At 37.1% G+C, this 23,332-nt stretch overlaps 1 protein-coding gene across 1 annotated transcript in view; it reads right to left on the bottom strand.

The window, feature by feature from the left end:
* The window catches only part of LOC150095533 (phospholipid phosphatase-related protein type 5-like), a 109,733-nt gene that overhangs the window by 26,376 nt on the left and 60,025 nt on the right, over positions 1-23,332 (bottom strand). The window contains exons 4-5 of the mRNA XM_090410703.1: positions 20,206-20,323; positions 8,812-8,998 (exon numbers count right to left, since the gene is read on the bottom strand). Of these exons, the coding sequence (XP_090266829.1) occupies positions 8,812-8,998; positions 20,206-20,323 (305 nt within the window). The remainder of the gene's footprint in view (positions 1-8,811; positions 8,999-20,205; positions 20,324-23,332) is intronic.

Raw genomic sequence — 23,332 nt, 5'->3', positions numbered from 1 at the left:
TGGGGGGGGGGGGGGGTGGGGGGGGGGGGGGGTGGGGGGGGGGGGGGGTGGGGGGGGGGGGGGGTGGGGGGGGGGGGGGGTGGGGGGGGGGACTTGCATTTGAATGAGGAAGGACATAGGCATCTGGAGAGATTGCCGTTTTCTGAATGAGTGCATGTCAATGCAGGGAAACTACAATTCCCAGGGTGGATGGTATCAGGGGGGTGGCCTCTTATGGGAAGACACCAGGAATGCTGAATCCCATGGAGTTTGGAGGTGATAATGACAGGTATAGAAAAAGTGACATTTTTATGCTTTATACTAATGCCAGGAGTATCCAAAATAAAGGAGATGAATTAGTGGCGCTGATAGCATCAGCCTGTCCGAAGATTATTGGGATGTCTGAGACATAGTTGATGGAAGATGATATAATAACAGGAATAGAAGTAGTGGGGTACAGCATTTTTGGCAGGATAGGAAGGGCAAACACAGTGGTGGAGTACTGGTTATGATAAGTAACAACTTGTCCTGTAAGTGGTGGAGTACTGGTTATGATAAGTAACAACTTGTCCTGTAAGTGGTGGAGGCTTTGGAAGGCAGTGACACTAATGGTTTTGAAAGCATATGGTGTGAGGTAGAGGTGGGAAAGACTGGATATTTAGTGGGGTTTACTACAAGCCAAGAGGGCAAGGAGCAGGAGATATTTTAGGCAGTTGAGCATGGCAAGTACAAGAAAAATGATTGTTATGGGAGATTTTAACCATAGCAATATAAATTAAGAAGAGGAAAATGCATGTAATAGTAAGAGAATGGAATTTCTAGAATTCTTGAGGGACAAATGTCTTAGGCAACATGTAATAGATGGAACAAGAGATTCAAGAGTTTTGGATTTGGTCACAGCATCAGAAGAGCTGATAATAACTGCAATGACATCTCTTCCCCCAGTTGGAGAAAGTGACTATGTGGTTTGGACTTGGAAGTTGAATAGACATGTAGGAGTATCAAAAGAAAAGGGAACATGTGGAATTGTAAGACAGGTGGTTATAATAATCTTAAATATCAATTTGGGGCAGTTCCATGGAAGACAGATATATCATTAGTGCTTGGGAAATTGTGAAGGAATATTTGTTAGCAGCAATAGTAAGCGGTATTCCATGAGTGAAGAAGAGGATACAATTTGGTGTAAAGTGGATAACGATATCAAACAGGAACTTCAGGTTAAAAAAGATATTATTACCCCCCCCCCATGGAATCGACTGACTCATTGTGACCGGTTCATTCAACTGACAACATATCATATAGAATCTTCAAGTCCTTAACACTCCTTGCATTAACAAGGCATTCTGGTAATGCATTCCATTCACTGACAATTCTCCATGTAAAAAATTACTCCTCACACCCTTTTACATAACTTCTAGGAATGACATTTTTGAAAATTATGGAGACAACTACCGTGCGAGTAAATCTTTAGTTTAATATAACTAAACTCTACATTCGACGTTTCGACCTTTATATCAAGGTCGTCTTCTGGAACATATGCACTATACACAGAGAACAAGCTACACTACAACCTGTTTGTTAAAGTTACTGACCAATCTTTACAATTGTTGGCCTGACCTCTAGTGAAAAAAAAAAATAGAATATACATTAACTAGAGTTCTATTATTATCTGTTGGTTGTAGAATTACATTGGGCAACAATGTCTGTGTGTATACATACATACAATTGTTGGCCTGGCCTCTAGTGAAAAAAAAAAGAACTAGAAATGATCTCTAGTTCTTTCTCTCTACTCATTTTATAATCCCCTCTGGATTAATCTGATAAAATCTTGTCACTAACTTCAACATCTATCATATCACCTCTCTTCCTCCTATCCACCAAACTCTACAATCCACATCTCTTCAATCTCTCTCCATAGCCAGCATTCCAAACTCCTGATATCATCTTAGTCACTTGTCTCCGCATCACATTGAAAACCAGGTGACCAGATCTGAGCACAATAATCCAAGTGTAGTCTGACCAGTGCCTTATACAGTGGCACTGTCACTTCCTTATCCTTGCATGTTAGAGTACTTCTTATCATAGCAGCACTATGATGTGCAACCTTTGCAATATGCCCTCAAAACTTCAGTCTACTGTCAACCATCACTCCCAAATCTCATCCACTTCCTGCAGTACGGCACTGTCAGTATAGTACATAGCCTTATATTTCACTACTCCAAAATGCAACACGTTGTACTTATTGATATTAAAACTAAACCCCCACTCTTTTGTCCAAGTAAAACTTCCATTTAAATCTTCCTGAAGGGATTTAGTATCGTGCTACTTATAATTCTTCCCAGCTTTGCATCAGCAAATAGCTGAAGATCCCCAGTCAGTTCACATGATATCGTTTTTACAAAAAAGTTAAACAGCAGGGGCCAAAGAACTCTTTTTTGAGACACTGATCCATCATACACAGTCTGCTGGTATCATTCAGAGAGCCAATCTTTGATCCATCTAACCAATATACTGTCTATTTCCAACATCTGCAGCTTGGAAACCAACTTATGTGGTAATCTATCAAACACACTCATCACATATCATAAAATGCAAGTAAATTACTGAAACAGGACCTATCCTTCACAAATTCATGCTGACCTTCATAAAGGATGCCATGTCCATCAACCCAATTCTGTATTCTATTCCTCCATCTCTCCAACCCCTTGACCACAACTGCAAGTATGCAGACTAGGCTTATAGTTAGAGACTTCTGTCTTAGAACCATGCTTATGGAATGGTACTATTTTGCCCTCTTTCCACTCCTTAGGAATGCTACCCACTGCAAGATTTTCATTAAACAGCCAGGTCAAGGGCATAACCAACTGGTGCGCATTCCTTAAGCATACATGGTGATATGTCATCCATTCCCACAACCTTATTCACATCTAACCCAACCAACATCTGATACACCTCTGTTTCACTCACTTCCAATTCTCCTAATACTTGCCTCTCTTCTATATATTGTACCAGATAATATATACCAGTATGATATATGTGGATAAAGTTCTTGTTCAATAATTCCACTATATTCTTTGAATAGCTGCCATGACTATCCACCAATGTTAGTCTGTGTCTGCCATAATTATTCTTCTTCTTGCTTGCCATGTAGCCAAAAAATTCCCTCTAGTTCACCTTGACCTGACCATCTCTTTTCATACTGCACCTTTTCTTTCTTTACTATGCTCATCACTTTTCTAGCCTGCACCTTACTCTTCATTGATCTGATCAACTGTCTTTTACCTCCTCCATAACATTTTCTTTTCCAGCACAGCTTGCTTGATTTCACTGTTCATCCATTTCATTCCCATAATCCTCAGTATGCAGTAATACACTGACTTATACTGCCTTATGAGTTTCCATGCATTTAACATCTTTTCTGCTCAGCTCATCTATCCGGTGTACTGATGCTAACTGACTACAGATCTTCCTATAATCACCTGCTTTATACTTCCACATGTAAAGTTCACTGCCAACAAATGGATATTTGTTTCATCAGTTTGCAAACAAGTACCTCATGATCACTCTCACCAACTGGCAGCAGTTCAACATCTCATTAACAACTACATCTTATGAAGTTATCACCAAATTCAAAACATTAAACCTTTAGTCGCTTCAATCACATGCTGCTTAAGATACTCATCTCTCAGAAATTCCACAAACTCCCTCTCTCCCTGTTCCCATACACTATCTCCTTCTAGTCTATATTCCTATAATTAAAGTCTCCCATCAGGATTATCATCCTTTTACATGCCCAACTAATTTGTCTAAACATTTCACAATCAATATTCTCTGCATTCCCTGGCCTATAACAGCATCCTATCAGATATACTAACCTGTTTATTTCAACCTTGCATCACAGATTCAAAATCTGTGCATGCACCACCAACTTCCACACTTTGCAAACAATTCCTCTGCAATCATTAACAGCACTCCCATCTCTTTACTTATCTCTATCCTTCTGGAAAATTATATATCCTTTAATTCCATTTACAACATCACATCCCCCTCAGACCACCAAATTTCACTTATTCCAATTACTTTTGGGCATACCGTCCCAATCACTGCCACAAACTCAGCTCGTTTTGAATGCTCCTTGCATTTGTATATAAACATAATCGCCGTGTTTGAGATCATCCTATCAGCACCAACATTCTCTATTCTAGCTGCTATACTAGACCACTCTGGTTTGACTACTTCCTTTTCCCTGATCTCCATTCTTACTTGCCTCATCCTCACCCTTTATGCATTCCATCACCTTGTGCTGCTGCAACCACATCTTCAACCTCATATCCATCTTCCTCCTGCTGTGCAATCTGTTGATTTGTGCTATCCTGTTCCACAGGTAGCCTGATCATTCACATTAACTTCTTGACTCTGTGCCTCCTCAGAGAACAATAGCCTATCTAAATGCCCAACACCAAACCCATTCAAATGTAATCCATCAGGTTTATACCATTTGAACTTCCTTTCAAATTCACTCCACAGATTGGCAAAATGAACCCCCTTTGCCTCACACAACTCAGCCATCTTACTATTCATTATCTGCTCTCCTTCAATTCACTGTTATCATATCAGGGCAACATGGAAGAGATAAGGAGAGGGGTGGAGAGCAGATGCATAAAGAATATAAGACTCAGTCAAGGAGAGCAACTAGTATGGTAAGGAAGGTGAAACTGGAATATGAGAAGAGATTGGCACTAAGATCCAAAGAAAATCCTAAAGAATTTTTTTAGCTATGTGGCCAATAAGAAGAGAAATGATTATGGAAGAATGACATTGTGGGATAAAAATGGGAATAGTGACATTGCCAAAATTGTGAGGACAACAAATTCTGGGAATGATGCAGAGGACACTAACTTGTAGAAGTAAGGAGATCCTTGTTCCATTGGATAATGTCTTGAATTGGCTACATGGATTGCAGTGCACTGATTTGGTCACTTGGTTTTCAAAAGGACCAAGAGATGTTGGAAAGGGTCCAGGGACAACTAACTAAGATTGTTTCTAATCTCTGGAATGTTGAATATGAGGAAAGGTTGAGAAGATGCAATTTATAGTCTAGGATTGTTATAGGATCAATGTTGAGAATGTTCTTCATAAAATTGTGGGAGATCAGGGAAGAACAAGAGGTCATTCCTGGAAGCTGTATAAGGAGGGTGTGAAAAGCAGGTTTTTTGCATGCAGAGTTGTGAATGATTGGAATGCCCGTGTGCTTAGAGAACTCAGATGTGCTTAGGCCAAGGTATGATGCGAGCTACGTGTATGACAAGGGATCTCCTAGATGAGCGATTCCATGGTGTCTCGGGATGATAATCAACTTAATTTTTTGACATTAGTATTTTCTAAGATATTCATGCTGAATTATAATTTATAAATAAATTTATAATTATTAATAGAGACCTCCAGGGAGTCAGAGACTCATCGAGGAAGGCCACATACTACACACACACACAAACTATCATACTTGTTCTTTAATTCATTCACACTGCTTGCACTCACAACATCCAATGGCAATCCATTCCAAACATGCACCACCCTCTGAGAGAAAAATCTAGCCCTCACACCCTTCATTCTCAGCTTCCAAAGATACCATCTTGTTGTTTCCCCACCCTCCATAAATTGAAAAATTCGATCAATTGAAATCCTTTAACCCTTTCAGTAGTTTGTGTCAATTATATCACCTCTTTCTCCTGTTTGCAGTCCACAAATTCTCAATCTGTCTTCATAATCAGTATTCCACAATCCTGATATCATTTTTAACACTTTCCTTTGTACTCTCTCTAATATATCAGAATCTCAATGGAAACCAGGAGACCAGGCCTGCACACAATAGTCTAAGTGAGGTCTTATCAAGGCCTTGTAAAGAAGCAAAATAACATCCTTATCTTTACATGTGAATGTTTGTTTCAGCATTGCAATTATCTTTTGAGTTGTATTTGCAATCTTTGTCACATGGCCCCTAAACTTCAACTTCCTATCTACCAACACTCCAAGATCCCTAGTGCATTAAAAGCAGCGTCCAGAGTTACTTTCGTATACTGTCACGGTGCGATCTCTCTGGCAATGAGGCCACTAGAATGGAAGCATCAAGGCAGCTGTTGAGACTATGAGGCAGCTGCTGGAACACTGTTCAGGTGTGACGTGCGAGCACCAGATCGTCTGCAGTAGATCACAGTATGGTGGCTGTTCTTCTAAGCACGACACCTAGACCAGTACTTAGGTCGTCTGCAGACAATTTGGTGCCCACACGTCACACCTGAATGGTGCGGAGTAGGAAGCAGTCTGAATTATGTCTGTGGCACAGAAAAATAAAGTAGATGATTTCACTGTATGAGAACCACCATACTTTTTGAAAGTCTGAAAGTTCTATATTTCTATAGGACTAATATGTTAAGATTGTAGAATCTAAATCTTTTGAGATCCTGTTTTAGTATTTGATATCTTACATCAAGTCAAACTTGACTTATTATGTAGTAGAGCAGTTAGATTTCTGGCCAAATAATCCAAGGGCACCATTACCTTTTCCAAATTATTTCTTTGATACTGCACTTTATCATACTCAGAGTATCTTTAAAACTTACAATGGTAGCAGTTTGCAGCCAAATAAAGTAAAGGAACTTTCATCTTTCAGACAAGGCAAAATAGCTAATCCCTTACCATCAAAAGGCAAAGTGAGTTTCAACATACTTGTTCAGTTTGGCTTTAAGTGAGATATCAGTTTTGTTTTTTTTTACCTCAAAAATATTCTAGCTAGCCAAATTACAAGCAAGTTCCTTAAAAACTAGGACTCTCATATTATTTTTTTTATTAATCTTGGATCATGCTAATCCTGACCACCTATTAGATTAGAGTTGTGTATTGTATGTATGTAAATGTGCATTTGCAGAAGTTTTTTTGGGAGAAAAGAAAAATTCAGCTTTTAAGAGTAAACCCTTTAACTTCCATGAGACCAGTTAATACAGGTCCAGGCAGTAGCCTGCCTAGACCCGTGAAATGAACAGTTTTACTGATCAAGTCGGCTAAAAACTTCTTTCATGTCCTTTGCATGAAAAGATATAACCTAGACTTTTTTTTTTTTTTTTTTTTTTTTTTTTTTTTACAGCCAAAGGGTGCATGCTTTATCATTATTTCAGCTGCGCTACAAAAAAAATGACAGATCTACCTATAATAAGAAATTGTTCCTCCCAATACACACATCACTGAATTAGGGATAGCTGCCTGGTAATGTGTTGGACTCCCTCTTGCCCTGATAACAGCTGCCACACAAGAATACAAGGACTCCACAAGCTTGCAAAAATGTTTCACAGGTATGGCAACCCATGCATCTTCCAGAGCCATTCACAATTTGCTCAAGTTTGGTGGTGATAGGACACGGGCTTGAGCACTTTGCTCTACGGTATACCAAAGATTTATGATGGTATTTAAATCAGGGCTTCTAGGTGGCGACTTCATTATTGCAAAGTCAACAGAATGCTCCTGAAACCAAGCAATAACCTGCCTGAACCTGTGAAATGAACAGTTTTTCTGGTAGATGCCATCTTCATTGGGGTGCATGGATATAAATGGGTTTAAATGGTCGGCCATGAGTTCCATATACTGAGATACATTGAGTCACTGGTACATATACCAAAGGTCCCAAATGAAGACACCCAAGGCCCTCACCAGCTTGTACAGTTCTTACCTGACATGCAGGATCCATGGGGGCTGACACGATATCCTCAGTCTCCCATCTTTGCTATGAAGTTTAAATTGCCATTCATCATTCCAGGCTGCACATCGCCAATTTTCAATCAAGTTTATGTTCTTTAGTGCAGGCAAGGTGTTCAAAGCCCGGTGTTATGCCATTAGAAAGGGGTCTTTCATAGGTCGGCATCTCCTGAAGCTGAGACAGTGAAGTGAATGTTTCACAGTCCTTGCACTAACTTACCAGTGGAACTCTTGTTTAGATGGTATGTGATTTGAGATAATGTCTGGCCCCTATCAGTCCATGCAATGCAAGTCAGATGGCAAAGCCCATGATCATTCAAGGCTGGTTGCCCTTGGCAGTTGGTCTTGTTTTTTTCTGCTAGAATTTTATATTCCTGGAACACTCTTGAGAAAATCCAAGTTTGTTGACAGTTTTGGAGATCAAGTGACTCATCCATTGGGCACCTACAATCTGCCTTCTGTCAAATGCATCTAAATCTCCACCTTTCCATTACACTTCTCTCAAATTGTTTCAGGCAAAATCTTTACAATACGGATATTTACTGATTATCAAGTCATTGATAGTGTAAAAATATAACAAGTGACAATTTTATAAAGCAGAAGGTATGACTAAGTGATAAGCAGTTGAAAAACTTCTCTAGCATGCAAAGTGCTCTTGGGAAACTTTAATAAAAAGCCAAAGTTCCCTTTAGATTCTTTTTAAAATGAGCCTTAATGTGAATGTAACAGCGACATGACAAATACGATGAATGCCTTGGTTGGTTGCAAACTTCACAACCTAGCGTTAATTGGGAAAAGAAAAACTAATTTTTCTTACTGATTTTTATTTCATGTTATGTAAAATTAAACAAGTTTAATTAAGAACAATGCTTGCATTTTCCATCTAAAAATGTCCCCATCTTTGGAATATTTTGCAATAGCATACGTGCATGTTATTTTTGTTAAGTTATCCACCACTTTTGGCTATTGTTCATGGAGCTAAATCAGCTAATGAAATAATTTTTTGTAAAAGATATTATTGATATATATATTCATGACACATGCATGTGTACTATGAAAGAAAAACATGAAAGAAATTATACCCACCTTGCTTCTCTTACCATATCTTCATCCACATTACATTGCCAAATCCATATTGGTGGACAACCATTGGATGGGGGTTTTGTGATATTTATTCCACAGGCTTCAAGAAAGTAAGGTCTATGTCGACCCGTAATAAGTTTCAAGAAATCTGTCAACACACTAGTACAAAGTAATCCAAAAAGGAATGTACCTGAAAATTAAATCAAATAAAGAAACTTGTACATGGAATTCAAGTGGGTACATTATCAGTCTTCCATGGAATCAAATACTGCAGTTTCATTCTAAATGCCATTAAGAATATGATTAATACTATACATCACTCACCACCTTTATCCAATAATGCATTCCAGTGGACTTGTGACATGCCATATATAGCTTCTTGCAGCCAAGTCAATCCTCATCCCATGGTATGGACTGTTTTCACAAAACAGGGGTCTGGCAAGGTGAGTATTGCCACCCTATTTTCCTTAGAGAAAAGGCCAACTAGTCAGTGTAATCAACTATGCAATTGATTACACTGCCTGTTGAATCATCATCACCCTACTTACTGCAGGCACAAAATGTCTGTCCTGTTTGGTCTCAAGAACAGGATCTCTAGTTTATGGCCACCATTTCTTCATATGAAGTGTGAATGACAGCCTTATTGTTCATGCTCTCCACACTAACTAGGTAAGGAGCTAGTACCTTTTCCATTTGAGGATTAAACTTGAACAATCAAATCAAAACTCCCACACCTATCCAAGTCCTTGATATCCAACAAATGTGGCAAAGCAGTCCAAGACAAAAACTCAGCATGCATTCACTGATTCAAGTTGAAAACTTGAAATTTTCAATCAGCATACACCACTTCCCATAATTGTAAAAAAAATTAAATCCAACTTTGCAAAGGCCAAATGCATTGAATCTTTGTCTTACTCTGACAGCTGAGCCTTCTGGTTCCTCATATTAGAAATCATTTGATCATGTCTGTATCTAGATCTTATCAGGTTATCATCTTATGTCTCCCTCCTGCTCTTTCTGTTGGATTGCCAGTTTCTTCTACTCTTTAATCACAAAGTCATAATAGATAGTTTCCTCTGATTTCTTTATTAATGGTGAAATATACCAAGGATTCTGTATTCTTTCCCCACACTCTATACATTAATGACCTCCAAAATTCATATCCTACCTAGTTTTGGTGACAGTATTTATTGTTCCTCTTTATTTGAGGAACCTTTTACTCAAATGATTCAAGCTCCAAGATATTCAATAACAGAAAGGTCTTAAACACCGATCCCTTCTCAAAAAGGTTAAGAAAAATCTAGTTAATTTCAATGCTACCAAAACCCAATCTTATCTTAATCCCATCTCACTGAAGATGGATCTTACTTTGACCCCTTATTTCTGATAATGTGATTTCCAGTCAAGATCAGATTTCTGAGGTTGATTTTCAGTTTTTGGTTAATCTGTCAAACAGTGCATTCATAGCCTCCAAAAAATAATTTTTCATTTGTTCAAAATACTAGTATGCTGTTCAACTCGCTTTGTAAATCCCAAATCCAACCGACTAAAGAAGAATATTGTTCTCACACTTGGGATAGTACACTAGAAGCCTCCTTAGAAGTTCTTGCAATGCAGAAGAGGACAATTCCCTGATAGATGACCCTCCTTGATTCTTTCAAATAACCTTAGATTTGGTTTTTGTATTGTATTTCTTCCTCCAGATACTTTCACCAGTATTACTTCAAACTGGGCCATAACCATTCTTCTACTTTTCTTTAATTATGCAAAAAGATGAGTAACCACTGGTCAACATACATACACAGTTCAATTGAAAATATATCACACCAATTTCATCTTTCTTCATTCCATATACTTTTGCTCTTTGGAACAGCCTGCTATTTTTTCTCAATGAATACAACCCAAATTTTCAGGAACCTTGTTAAGATTCCTTCTTTCTCCTTAACTGCACATAGCAATATTGAATTACAGCTTTTGTGACATTGCCATTTTTTTTTTTTTTTTTAAATTTTCAGAAAATTTGTTATCTATATGACAAGCTCCTCAACTTTTATCTCAAAATCATATTCCCATGGAGCTCGAAAAAATGCCAGAGCATGAACAGAGCCTCTGACTTAGATGTTTAAATTGCATTATTGCCATAGTCTCAAGGGAGTGGAAAAAGGACAAGATAATTCTCTTGCATAAAGCAAACAGAGAAAGCAAATAATGGACATCACCTCAGAAAGTTGGTTAAGGGCAGATTTCAGAAATGGCTATATAGAAATGACTACTCTTCTGGAGGTAGGTCTTGCTTTATTAATCTTCTCAGTGACATTGCTGGACTTCACAAAGATTTCACAGGATATTACTGAATAGAAGGCTTATGTAAATCGAAAGAAACGGGGATGGAGATAAAGTTGGTGACATGGGTAAGAGTGACTGATGGGAGCTGAAACTGAAAAAAGATATATAGCTGAAATGAATAGAATAACTGAAATTATTTTGGTTGTTGAAAAAAAAAAAAAACATTATACAGCCCTGATACCATCTTTGTTATCTGCCTCTGCACCCTTTTCCACAGTTAATTTATCTTCTTCAAATCCTGGGGACTAAATTTGGAGAATAGTCCAAGTGTAGTCTGATCAGGGCTTTATTACAATGGAATGACAACTCTTATCTCTGCAGGGTAGCATCCTTCTCAGTATTACTGCAATCCTCAGTTACCTTCACTACCTTTGCAGCATGTTTCCTGAATTTCAGGTTTCTATCAATCATCATCCCCAAATCCCTTGCCTCCCCTACCTCCTCCAGTACAGTTCCTCCAATAGAGTATGCAGCCTCTCATCTATGTATCCCAAACATCAAGACTATATTTTGCTGCATTGAACTGATACTCCCATTCTTTTACACATCTCCCCAGTTTATTCAAATCCTCTTGCAGGGCTACCACATCTACACTATTACTAATAACCCTTCCTAGCTTCACATCATCTGCAAACAACTGAATATCCCCATGCAATCCACTGACAATGTCATTGATTTAAAGGTTAAACAACAGTTTACAGTACTGAGCCCTGTGAGACCTCCACTTATAACCTTCTGCTACCTTGATATTCCCCTGACTCCTATACACAACTCTGATACCTATCAGACAGCCAATCCTGAATCTAGTAGATTCACTTGACATCTAAACCCATGTGCTGTAACTTAAATATCAGCTTAGCATGTGGTACTCTGTCAAATACCTTTGTAAAATTCAAAGGCAGAATATGCCTTTCCCTCATCAACTGCTTGTCATTGTATTATAATAGGCAAACATATTACTAAAACAAAAGCGCCCCTTAACAAATCCATGTTGACTGTAACATTACCTTCATCTGCCCAAAGCCTATATAATGCTCCCTCACTAATTTCTAAAGATCTTAGTTACTGATGAAACACAAACTGGTCTATAATTTGACACTTCCAGTCTACTACCACCCTTATGCAATGGCACTATTTTCTTGTCCTTCCACAACTTGGGTACCTTCCCCTTGGCCAGACTTTCATTGAAGAGCCAGGTCAATACTTAAGCACATTCTCTCAAAACCTGGTGAAATTCCATCCCATCCCACTGCTTTCTTGGCATCCAGAATACTTGACATTTGAAATACTCCTCTTGCATTTCTAAACTCAAACCTGCCCTATCCCTCTAGTATTAAAACTAATTTCTCCAGGATGAAATACCCCAATAAAATGTTCATTGAATAACTCCACTGTGTCCTTTGCAACAGTCACTATTCCCATTTTTATCCAACAATATCACAATTCTACTGGCCACAAGTAAAAAATTCTTTAGGATTTTCTTTGGATCTCAGGGCCACTTTCTTCTCATATTCCAGTTTTGCCTTCTTTACCATACTAGTCACTCTCCTAGCTTGAATCTTATATTCTTTGTGCATCTACTCTCTATCCCTCTCTTTATATCTCTTCTATAACCTCTTTTTCACCTGCAGTTCTGTTTGTCATCCACTTTACACCAAATTATGTCTTCACTCATGGTATACAGCTTACTATTGATTCTAATAAAATTGAAAAAGATATATTCCTTTATAATTTCTCAAGCACTAATATCTCACCTTTTCAATTCCTCCCTTCATGGAACTGCCCCAAGTTGATATCTAAGACTATTATCATCACCTACCTTATAATTCCAAATGCAATTGCAATCCTTGCATGCCATCTGTTATGTATTTTCTACGATAGTTATCCCAGGGCCACTATTTAGGAAAACTAGGCAATTGCCTAGGACGCAAGCCATGGAGGGGTGCAAAATTTGAAGCTATGCTTTATTCATACTTTACTAAAATATCAAAATTAAATAGTGATATATAATTTAGGTATCTATTCTTTTTCCTTATCCCTCACATAACACACTGTTTTACTCTTGGTTCTTTTTTTTGTTCCTTACCTAAATGATTTGAACTTACTGCTATTTAAAATTCAGTTAAGATAAATATTTTAAAACGTTAACATTAAAATATTAAATTTCGGTATTTTATAAAACTTTTTGTAAATGAATTATAACAGAAATTTTCAAATTAATTAAAAAACAAAATAAAAACCCTATTAATTTAACCTGAAAGACGATTTTATTTTGTTTAATGTCAATTAGAAACATTTTAGTTTATGAAATAAGAGGCACACTTGTAAACTTTGCCTAGGGTGCAAAATAACCTGGCACCAACAGTGGTTATTCCTCAAACTATTTATTCTTCCCTTCTTCCAGATATAATTCTTAATTCCAATTTATATCATCATGATTAAAATCACTCTAATCACCCTTGTTTTTATTTGCTAAGCTAATTTGCCTACATTTCCTTGTTACTGTCTTCCACATTGCTGATTCAACAGCAGTATCAGACTAAATAGTTCATCCCATCTTCATCTACCTCAAAACTAAGAGAATGTAGATTAGATTGAGTTGTGCTGAAAAAAAATAAAAAAATTAATCATACAAGTGTAGTTTTTTGTTGCAAATTGTACTGACTGCACGAAAATATTATTAATAATAACATTTTCATGTTGAGATAAGTGTCCTTCGGTACTGTAATTGGAGTTTGTTTATATTGAGTTTTTCTGCTAGTTTATTCTTTTAATATAATTCTTAATTAACAAAAAATATAAGTTTTCGTTTTTTTTTTTTATTAGTTTTCTACTTTAACACAACATAAAGTAATTTGCAGTTGGGAAAATTTTTTAAAAAAACAGTTTTTAATATAGTTCTGAGTACTTGTTTCTTCATGCACTATTTGAATGACTGTGGCAACCATAGCTCAGTCTAAGGGCTTGTGACAAAGTCCTCTCCCATTTAAGGACTACATTTTGTATAGCATACTTCAGGATTTTGTGTCATGTATGCATCCCAGCAGTTGGATATGTGTCAGGTGAGAGATCAGGGAGTGCATGCATGCAGAAAACGTAGGAAATGGTAAGAACTTTGAATTAGAGATTAGTATAACAGACCTCGGCATCAGATGGAGAATACCGACGTAGAGAGATTAGTAGCATGAGGATAACAAGTGGAGAGAGACTTATAACCACAGCAGTAAATTGGGAAGAAGAAATTACATGTAGTAATAAGGGAATGGAATTTCTGCAATTGCCTAAGACATTTATCCTTGAGGGACAAATATGTGATAGAAGGAACACTAAGTTCAAGAGTTTTGGATTTGGTCATAGCATCAGAAGAGCTGATAATAATTGATGGCATGTCTGCCCCCAGTTGGAGAGAGTGACCAGGTGATTTTGACTTGAACAATGAATAGACTTACAGGAGTATGCAAAGAGAAAATTCATTGATCAGATGACCTCTGATCGATCTATCTCGCTGTCTCGATGGCAAGAGAGACTGAGGTAATTGCACTTGAGTGATGGCCAGCCATGAGGCTGGTGATTATGAAAGGTTCAAGAGACAACTGAGTTGTATTATAGAATAATGAATCAGATGGGAAGGAAATCATTGCTGTTGGCACTATTCAAGGACTTTTAGAGATGTCTCAAAATATTCAGAGAAGGCAGTTAAATCAGGCAAATGTGAAATGGATGAAAAGAGGTCAAGAATGCAATCTGGAATGCATTGCAGATGTGATAATCAGTTGCACAAGGAGTGTAAAGAACAAGCAATGGAGGCAGCTTGCTTAGTAAGGATAACTAAAGCTGTGTGTGAAAAGCAGTTAGCTAATTGAGATAAAAATTAGCTGAAAGTTCTATATGGCTAATAAAAGAATGATCAAGTTCAAATCCTGTTTCATACATGGATGTTTTTGATTTTTCTTTAGGTAGGAGATCAGTTTCATCACCTGATGAAAGACCACTGCACTGCTTATATTTATTGGAGGCCCGAAGTGGCTTCAAGGAGTTCCATGTGTGGTCTCTAGTTTCCAAGTTATATAAACATTAAAAATAAATAAAAAGAAAATTCCTTAGCTTACCCACAGTAGTACCAATGTACTACAGGTTTACATTTTTTTTGTTGAGTGGAAGTCATATTTATTAAAAAAAAAAGCATGATCTAGAATGCCACCTCTGAATATGAAGTGCACTCACTATATAATTCACAAGGCCCAGTTAAACTTATACCTCAGTTTAGCAATTTCTGGTCAAATGTTCACCATATTTGACAGTTTAGCACCACTACAGAAACATTTATATTATTAACATCTGATCTCCATGGAGTCAGAAACTCATTGTGGAAGGTACACAATATCGTGTACAAAGCTCATCCACTGTGCCTTAAACTGATTCAATGTGTCTACATTCACAACACTCAGACAATGCATTCTACTCACCAACCACTCTCCATGTAAAGAACCTGCTCTTCACAGCTCTGCACCCACCCTCTTTATAGTTTCCAGAGATGCCTCTTGTTCTATTCACCCCTCCCATTCTATGAAAAATCTTTGTCAACCTGATAACTCCTGACTAGCTTATGTGTCTCATCCATATCTCCCTCCTATTCACAAGGCTTTGCAATTTACATTCTCTCAATCTTTCCTCATACTCCACATTTCAAAGACCACTGACCACCTTTATGAATCTCCTCTGGACCCTTACTAATATATTTTTGTCACCATTAAAACCTTAACCAAATCTATGCACAATAATTGACACGAGGCCTGACCAAGCTTTATACAATGCATCATAACCTTCATTTCTGCATGCCTTGGTCCTCTGCATTATTGCTATTATCCAATGTGATGTCTTCACAACATTGGAATGTGGCCTCTGAATTTCAGGTCCTTGTCTACCATAACTTCTGGATCTCTCATCTTCTCTACCTCCTTTCAAGTTTTTTTCCACCAAGTATATATTTGGATTTTGTTGCTTACCAAATTTCAGTTTCATTTCCCTGCCCATTCATGCAATATATTCAAGTTCTACTATAAGGCCATAACATCTGCTTGACTCTGCATTGCTCTCCCCAATTTTGCATATCAACCATCCCAATATCATTAATATTCAAATTGAACAACAATGGTCCCAAAACTGACCCCTGCAGTACACCATTATTGATCATCTATCAGAATATACTGTGCCCCCATATACAACTTTCTGATACCTATTTGACAGCCAGTCACCAATCCAACTTAGACAGGATTGGATAACAGACTTCTATTTCAATTTATCTAACAGCTTGTCATGTGGCAGTCTATCATAAGCTTTTGCTAAATCTAAGTATATCACTGTATGTGACATCAAGGCAGAGGCATAGCTAGAGGGTGGGCGATCCATCCCAGGCAGCGGCACTTGGAACATTTTTGAACTTTTGCAGTTAATTCTAAAATATAGTCTCGAACTCAGTTCCAACTATTGTAATAGTACAGTGAATTTTCCTCAATTGCTCTAAGTGTTGCTAGTTATGAGAGGAGCTTTTCTAAATAAAATTGATTAAGAATTACCTACATTACTATGAAATAGACTTCGACAATGTCATAGACTATTTTGCTAACAGAAAAGCAAGAAAAATAACATTTTAGAATGTTGAAATTAAAGTTTTACTTCAAAAATAAACTGTTTTAATTTATTTCCCTATGTCGTTTTGACTTTGTAATATTTTTGGTGTGTATTGAGAGGGGCACGGCAAAAGCTCTGGCTACACGACTACATCCAGCGCCGTCACTGGATTAGATCGTGCCCTGAGGCAAACAATTAAATATCACCCCTAATGGATTATAAGATAAAATAAGAAAATCTCCAATTGCTATTTTGTTTTTATTATAAGAGAAACATTAATGCAAAACGATTACAATAATATTAAAATGTTTGCTCTACAGGGATATCTCACAATAAAACTCTTTATAAGCTCTTCTAAATTTAAATTATAAGCTATGTTTGTCTCTATCCATATAGTTGGTAGACCAACCAATCTTTCTTGGGCCATTGCTGTTCACAAGCTATGCAAACAATTCCTGTTAGCATAGCGATGCCACCTACTGCAATATGGCTGAATGATTGCCCTTAAGCTGCACCGTGAGACAGGCTGCCTCTATGCTACACCCTGTCTACATCTCCTTTGTCCAAGATGTTTGTCACCTTGTTATAGTACATAAGATAGTAAAACATTATCTCTTTAACAAACCCATACCAATAACCAAAAGAGGATGCTGCTGTCAGCCCATTTCTTTAACCTCTTCTCGCCCAACTCTAATACCTTCATGGTAACTGCTACGGAAGACATTGAGGTATTCAGTAATCAATTTATAAGGGTGTTTCATCCTCAGCTACTATTCTACCATTTTCATCATCTTGCCATAATCATTCTTCCTTCTACTTACTACATATATAAAAGTAAGGGTTTTCTTCACCTGATTTGCTAATTTCTGCTCATATTGTACTTTTGTCTTTAGTGAATCACTCTCCTGGTTCATCTAACTGATTACCATTATTCATCTTGTACTGTCTCCAAAGTGCCTTCTTCCATATTTCATGCTTAAGCCCCTCATTCATCCATTTTACATCTACCTTATTCAGTCTTTTGACCTTCGGAATACATTCACACATTGATGCTGTTAGGTATTTCTTTGTCAGTTCCCAAGCAGCAGTTATTTCCTTACCACTCAACTCGTGATTCCATACTATAGCTCCAAGCTTGTCATAATCACCAGCCTTGTATTTCCATATACAACTTTTCCTCATAGACGTCTAATCACAACCCAGATCATTTTATGATCATTCTCACCAACTGAAAGAAAGTGCAAAACCCCACTCAGTTGCATCCTCTGATGAAATGATCAGTTCTAAAACTTTCAATCCTCACATGCCTTCTTCTACATGCTGCCTAAAATAGTTGCCTCGAGAACAAGAAATTCATTTTCCTTATTCCCACATGCTATCTCTTCATTGCAATCTTGTCGGTTAAATAATTTTGGTTAAAGATAAAATTTAAGCCACTGTTGGATTTTAGAGCAGTGTTTCCAGGTTATGTAAAATATAAATGAAAAATATATATAAAAATTGTTAAGAATAGAAAAACTCTTAGCCCACCCATGGCACAAAATATGCTATAGGTTTACAAAGAAATGGATGGGAGCAACAAAAATCATTAACTGAAATTTTGTTCATAGGCTTATTGCCTGAAGACAGTTTTTGATTTGTAAATGCTGATCTTTAATCACTAAGTGGCTTAGAAATTGTCAATTCTTGTAACTAATGTTCATTCTCTGCTATTAGGTCAGTGTCATCAGCAAATCTAGAATTTTGTCACCAACTGCATTTCTGTAACCACTGTTTTCTAAGGCTAAGTTTATTATATATTCCAAATATAGATTTAAAAAGAATTAGTGAAAATATTCATCCTCGACATACACCTCTTTCCATTTTAGCATTTCTGCAGTAATTAAATTAAGGTTCTTTTAATCCTGTGTGGTCTCTTGAACAGTGTTCAAGTTATCCAAACTTTACCCTATGCTAAGTATTAATTTGCATGTAGGTTCAATTTTCTGTGTGGAAGTTCCTAGGCTTTCATAGTCTACTTCATTTCTTCCATTTCAGCATTCAGTTTCAAACTCGCCAGTTCATCTTCCTGTATAAATCAAATCATTGCAAATCTTCAAAATTTCCTAGCCAATTTCTAAGCAACAGTGATCTCCTTCAAATTGTTTCCACAAAATCTATTCATGTAATCTCTAAAGTTCCACATATCTGAGATTTCTATTAGCCTGCTTACCTCCCAATGTTAAGACAACCCGGAAGTTTATCAGGAACAGAAATTCCTAACTGAGGTATATTCAATAAAATAACTAAAAATAAAAAATAATGCTATTAAATCCAAAACCTTTGGATTCAGTCACATGATGCTTCAGGTAATTATCCCAGAAATTCTATAAATGCTGTTCCCAAATGCTGAATACGTCCACTGTAATTATCTTTTGTATATGCTAAATAAAATTTTCTAGTTATTTCATTTCCATCCTCTTCTATATTTACACACCATAAGCTCTCAAAACCCAATGCCAATAATTTAATTCTCTAAATTCCACTATCAGTCTGCATGGTTAGCCTAGTGGCTTCGCAACCATATGCCTAAGGAAGGAGTGTCCTAGGTTTGATTCCCATTGATGACGTGAGGAGGTGAAGGATCTTCCTCAGCCATAGCCAAGAGTTAGCCAGTCTTGGGCATGGACATTACGTTTTTTTCCCCCAGTTTACCCCATAAAGCAGGCAAACCAGCCTTGAGAACTCAACACTACAGACATAGGATACACCGGGGCGTAGGGCTGACCACCTTATCCTGCGAATGGTTTGAGGTACAATGATTAATAAACCCTCGAAATCTCAAGGTAGAAGAGGGAAAGGAAAATGAGATGAGATTCCACTATCAGTAGACAACTCTTCTGCTATTATTAAGAAGATTGCCTTTCCATTTTGTCCTATCATTTACTCTCAAGATAGACTACTTACTTCTTGGATGGGTAAAACAAACAAATAACATCCATTTAGCCAAATGGTAGATATTTTCTCTCTAACAGAGTGGATTAGCATTTTTTGCATGGATAATTGTAAATCTTTAGTTGGTAGATTATGTTTCATCCCAAATCATTCAAGGATGAGATCAATAGAGTTGTGTTCACGATTAACAGAGTTCTCTGTCAGTTCACGATGTTTCATTAATGCGAAAAGCCTGTGGACTAACTGTCTATGAAGGTCACAAGATCCTTGGTGCCCATCCAAGAGGGATCTTGGATGGGCACCCTTATCCATTCCAGCCAAGAATTCTCTTGATATGACCTCTGTTCTTTTAGTGAAATCTTGGATATATATTTATTTAGATGTATGCCATCCTTAATGCACAAATCTTTTGTCCCTACACCCTATGGCCAACATTACATTCGTCCACAATTTCTCTCACACACACCTCAATGAGACTACTCTTACCTGTAAAACGTACAATTCTCCTAGTCAGTTTGTGCATCTTGCATGGTATACAACCTGCCCTGACAACTTTCCTTGGCTTGCTGGAAAACACAAAGGTAGCCAATTCACCAAGCAACAGCTAAGAGTGAAAAAAGTAAAATGGAACCATTAAAAAAAAAAAAGGTAACATATTACAAGTTAAAATGTTCATAGAAGTTTATTAAATGTTATAATGTACTAAATTAAGAGAAAAGCAAACATTTAAGCACTTTTGTATGGCATAAATTAAATATTCCTCTGATATGCAGAAGAGGTTACTGCAAAAATATAAACATGGAGATGGTGAATGGTTGCATTATATTATTATGTGACACCTCCAAGGATTCTCAAAGACTTGAGGGAAGGCACTTGACAACTCTCCGTCTCCACCACCCAAATCCACCAACTACAGCGAACTGCATCTACACCAACATCTACTGCCCACCACCACCACCACTAGTATTTTCACATACAATCAAACATCCATGCCCATGGTGGGATTCAAACCCACAGCCTTTTGGCTGGAGAGCAAATACACTAACCACTCAGCCAATCAAGCTGGCAATTGATTGGTTGATCTCATTCTGCCTTTAAAAAAGCAGAATATATGAGATTACAGATGCAGGAATATGGTCAAGGTTAATTAGCTTTTTATGATTCCAAGATAAATAATTACACCAAGCAACAGTTGAAAATATATGCTACCTTTAAGCAAAGATAGATGAATATGAGTATTTGAACATAGCTTAAACATTCCCTGTTGCCATCAGTTTTATCAGAAATGAAACTTGTATTGACTAGTTCATTTACTCATGAACTTATAGATACATACTGTTTGACTACAGATTCGAGACCCTTGGCTCGAATCTGTAGTCAAACCTGCAATGTGCCAAGAAGTCAATTCATGTTGAAGGGAAAGGAATAAGACAATGTACAAATTTGTTAGCAATATTGTGAAATCACGTGCTTTATATGTAAAAGTCTCCAACTGTTGTACAAGCAAAATAGTTACTGCTTTAAAAACTAGAATTTTCATAAAAGAAAAACTAATTTTCCGACATAATAATAAACACTCATCGCACAAAAACACACTGATTACCCTATTATCAGAATTTATTCTGATAATAGGGTAATCAGGGTAATTCTGACATGCACAGAAGTGTAAGGGGTCTTGCATCTCTGGTTGCACAGTACAAGATTAATTTGTCTTTAAGAGGCAGCAAAAATCAGCAAGCATATTCAAGTTCCACTTGTTTGCATAATTATTCCATACAAGAAATGGCCTGAGGGAATCGTTTCAAAGATTAGCCATCTTAGGAAAGGAAAAAAAAAAAAGAAAAAATCCGTGTATAAAAAGCACATCTTCAGTGACATGTTGCCCCATTAGTCTTTTCTACAAGATTTGATCTTGTAGAAGAGACTAAACTAGCAGTAGTAGCAGCTTTGAAAGCTGCCGATGTTGATTTTTCAGCATAATTTAAGATGGCATTGAAAGAAGCATGAATTTGTGATCCATTAAATTTGATTTGATTTATTTTTGCATAATTTGTGTTATCCTTAAAATACCAGGATAAAGTATGAGGAGAAGAAAAAAAATATATAAAAGATCAAGAGAATAGACAGAAGGATTACTGTATCCTAGTATAATGAAATCATATAGTATCCAATATTAAAAATTAGAAGTAATACTGTTAGAATGCAAAAACAGAAAAGCAAGAGTTGACAGTTTTAGCAGGTACAAACAATTTGTAAGGTGAAAGTGCTACTTTACCATGGTGTTCCATCATGGTAAAGTAGGGTTTTATTTTGAGGGATAAGGATGGGTGAGGCATAAGAATTCAATGAGCAAGAGTACATCTAGAGTACACTAGATGTACTTAAGTCAGGACAACTAGATAGAATTTCACCACATGTTAAGGGGAAGCATGTTGTAAAACTTACCATGCCATTAACTTGGTTGTTTACCAAGTCTTGCAATGGAGCAAGTTCCTTCCTTGAAGTGAAAGAAGAGGAAGATAGTGCCATTGCATAAGGGGTAGTAGAATAGAGGCAATAAATTATAGACCAGTTCATATGTCTTCTTTGGTTAAGATTTTGGAAAAATTGGCAAGAATTCTTATACCAGATTGGGCAGATCAAGGCAACATCTAAGCAGGCTAGCATAGGTTTGTTAAAAGAGGTAATCTTTTTAGTAATTTGGTTGCTTTTACAATAGAGTAAAAAGAGCACCAGAGGAGGATAGGGCATGCACTTTGAGTTTTGCAAAACGCATTTGATAGAATGCCACATAAGTCATGTACTTAAATTGCAACATATGGGTTTGCATATCAGGTTAGTGGATTGGTAACCAAGTTTTTAATAGAGTTATGTATAGAGAAAGGAGCAGTGCCAGGGAGTAGGAAGTTTACAAGGGCAGCTCTGCTGGGTTCAATATTTATGTCAATGACATTGGACTACAGGAAGATATTCAGATGTTAAGCTTGGAAGGATTATTAATGCTGTTTTAGCTCTTCAAAAAAAAAAGGTGGGAAAATTAATGAGGATTCAGTTTAATGAACTAAATGCAAGGTTTTGATATTTAGGATCCACAGATGTGATGCTTCACACCCACATGGAGTTATGCTGGAAGAAATGGGAGCAAGCAAGAGATCTTAGGTGTTTATAGCTAGAAATTTGAATTTCAGAGGATATGATTGCACAAACAACTCAAGTACTGCAGTATTAAGAAATTAAGGGTGGTGGTCCGATTGTATACGGATTTGACCAGACTACTGGATTTTGGTGTGTAGATCTAACCACCAGGATTTGAAAGGGATGAGAGCCCTGGAGAGGATGCAGAGATGGATAACAAAAATGATATCAGGGATTAGGATCCACAGATGGGATGCTTATACTTGCTTGGAGTTATGCTAGAAGTAGAGGAAGCTAAAGATTAGGACTGTACAATAGTTGGGAAGCAGACTATCCATTTGGCAAACCAGCTGAACAAGTAGAAATATTTCATCTATTTTTGTTTATAAGAAATTATGAGATTGAACATTTGCTAATGAGAGAAACTAGTTTTACAACTGCTATCCAGAATGAGAATAGTGATGGTGACCAGTAGACC

Source organism: Typopeltis vanoorti, chromosome 20 (assembly GCF_054136105.1).
Source record: "Typopeltis vanoorti isolate ZY-2024b chromosome 20, IOZ_Tvanoo_1.0, whole genome shotgun sequence".
Classification (NCBI taxonomy): Eukaryota; Metazoa; Arthropoda; class Arachnida; order Uropygi; family Thelyphonidae; genus Typopeltis; species Typopeltis vanoorti.
Note: the sequence above shows the minus strand (reverse complement) of the source record. Positions and strands in the feature narration are given on the sequence as shown.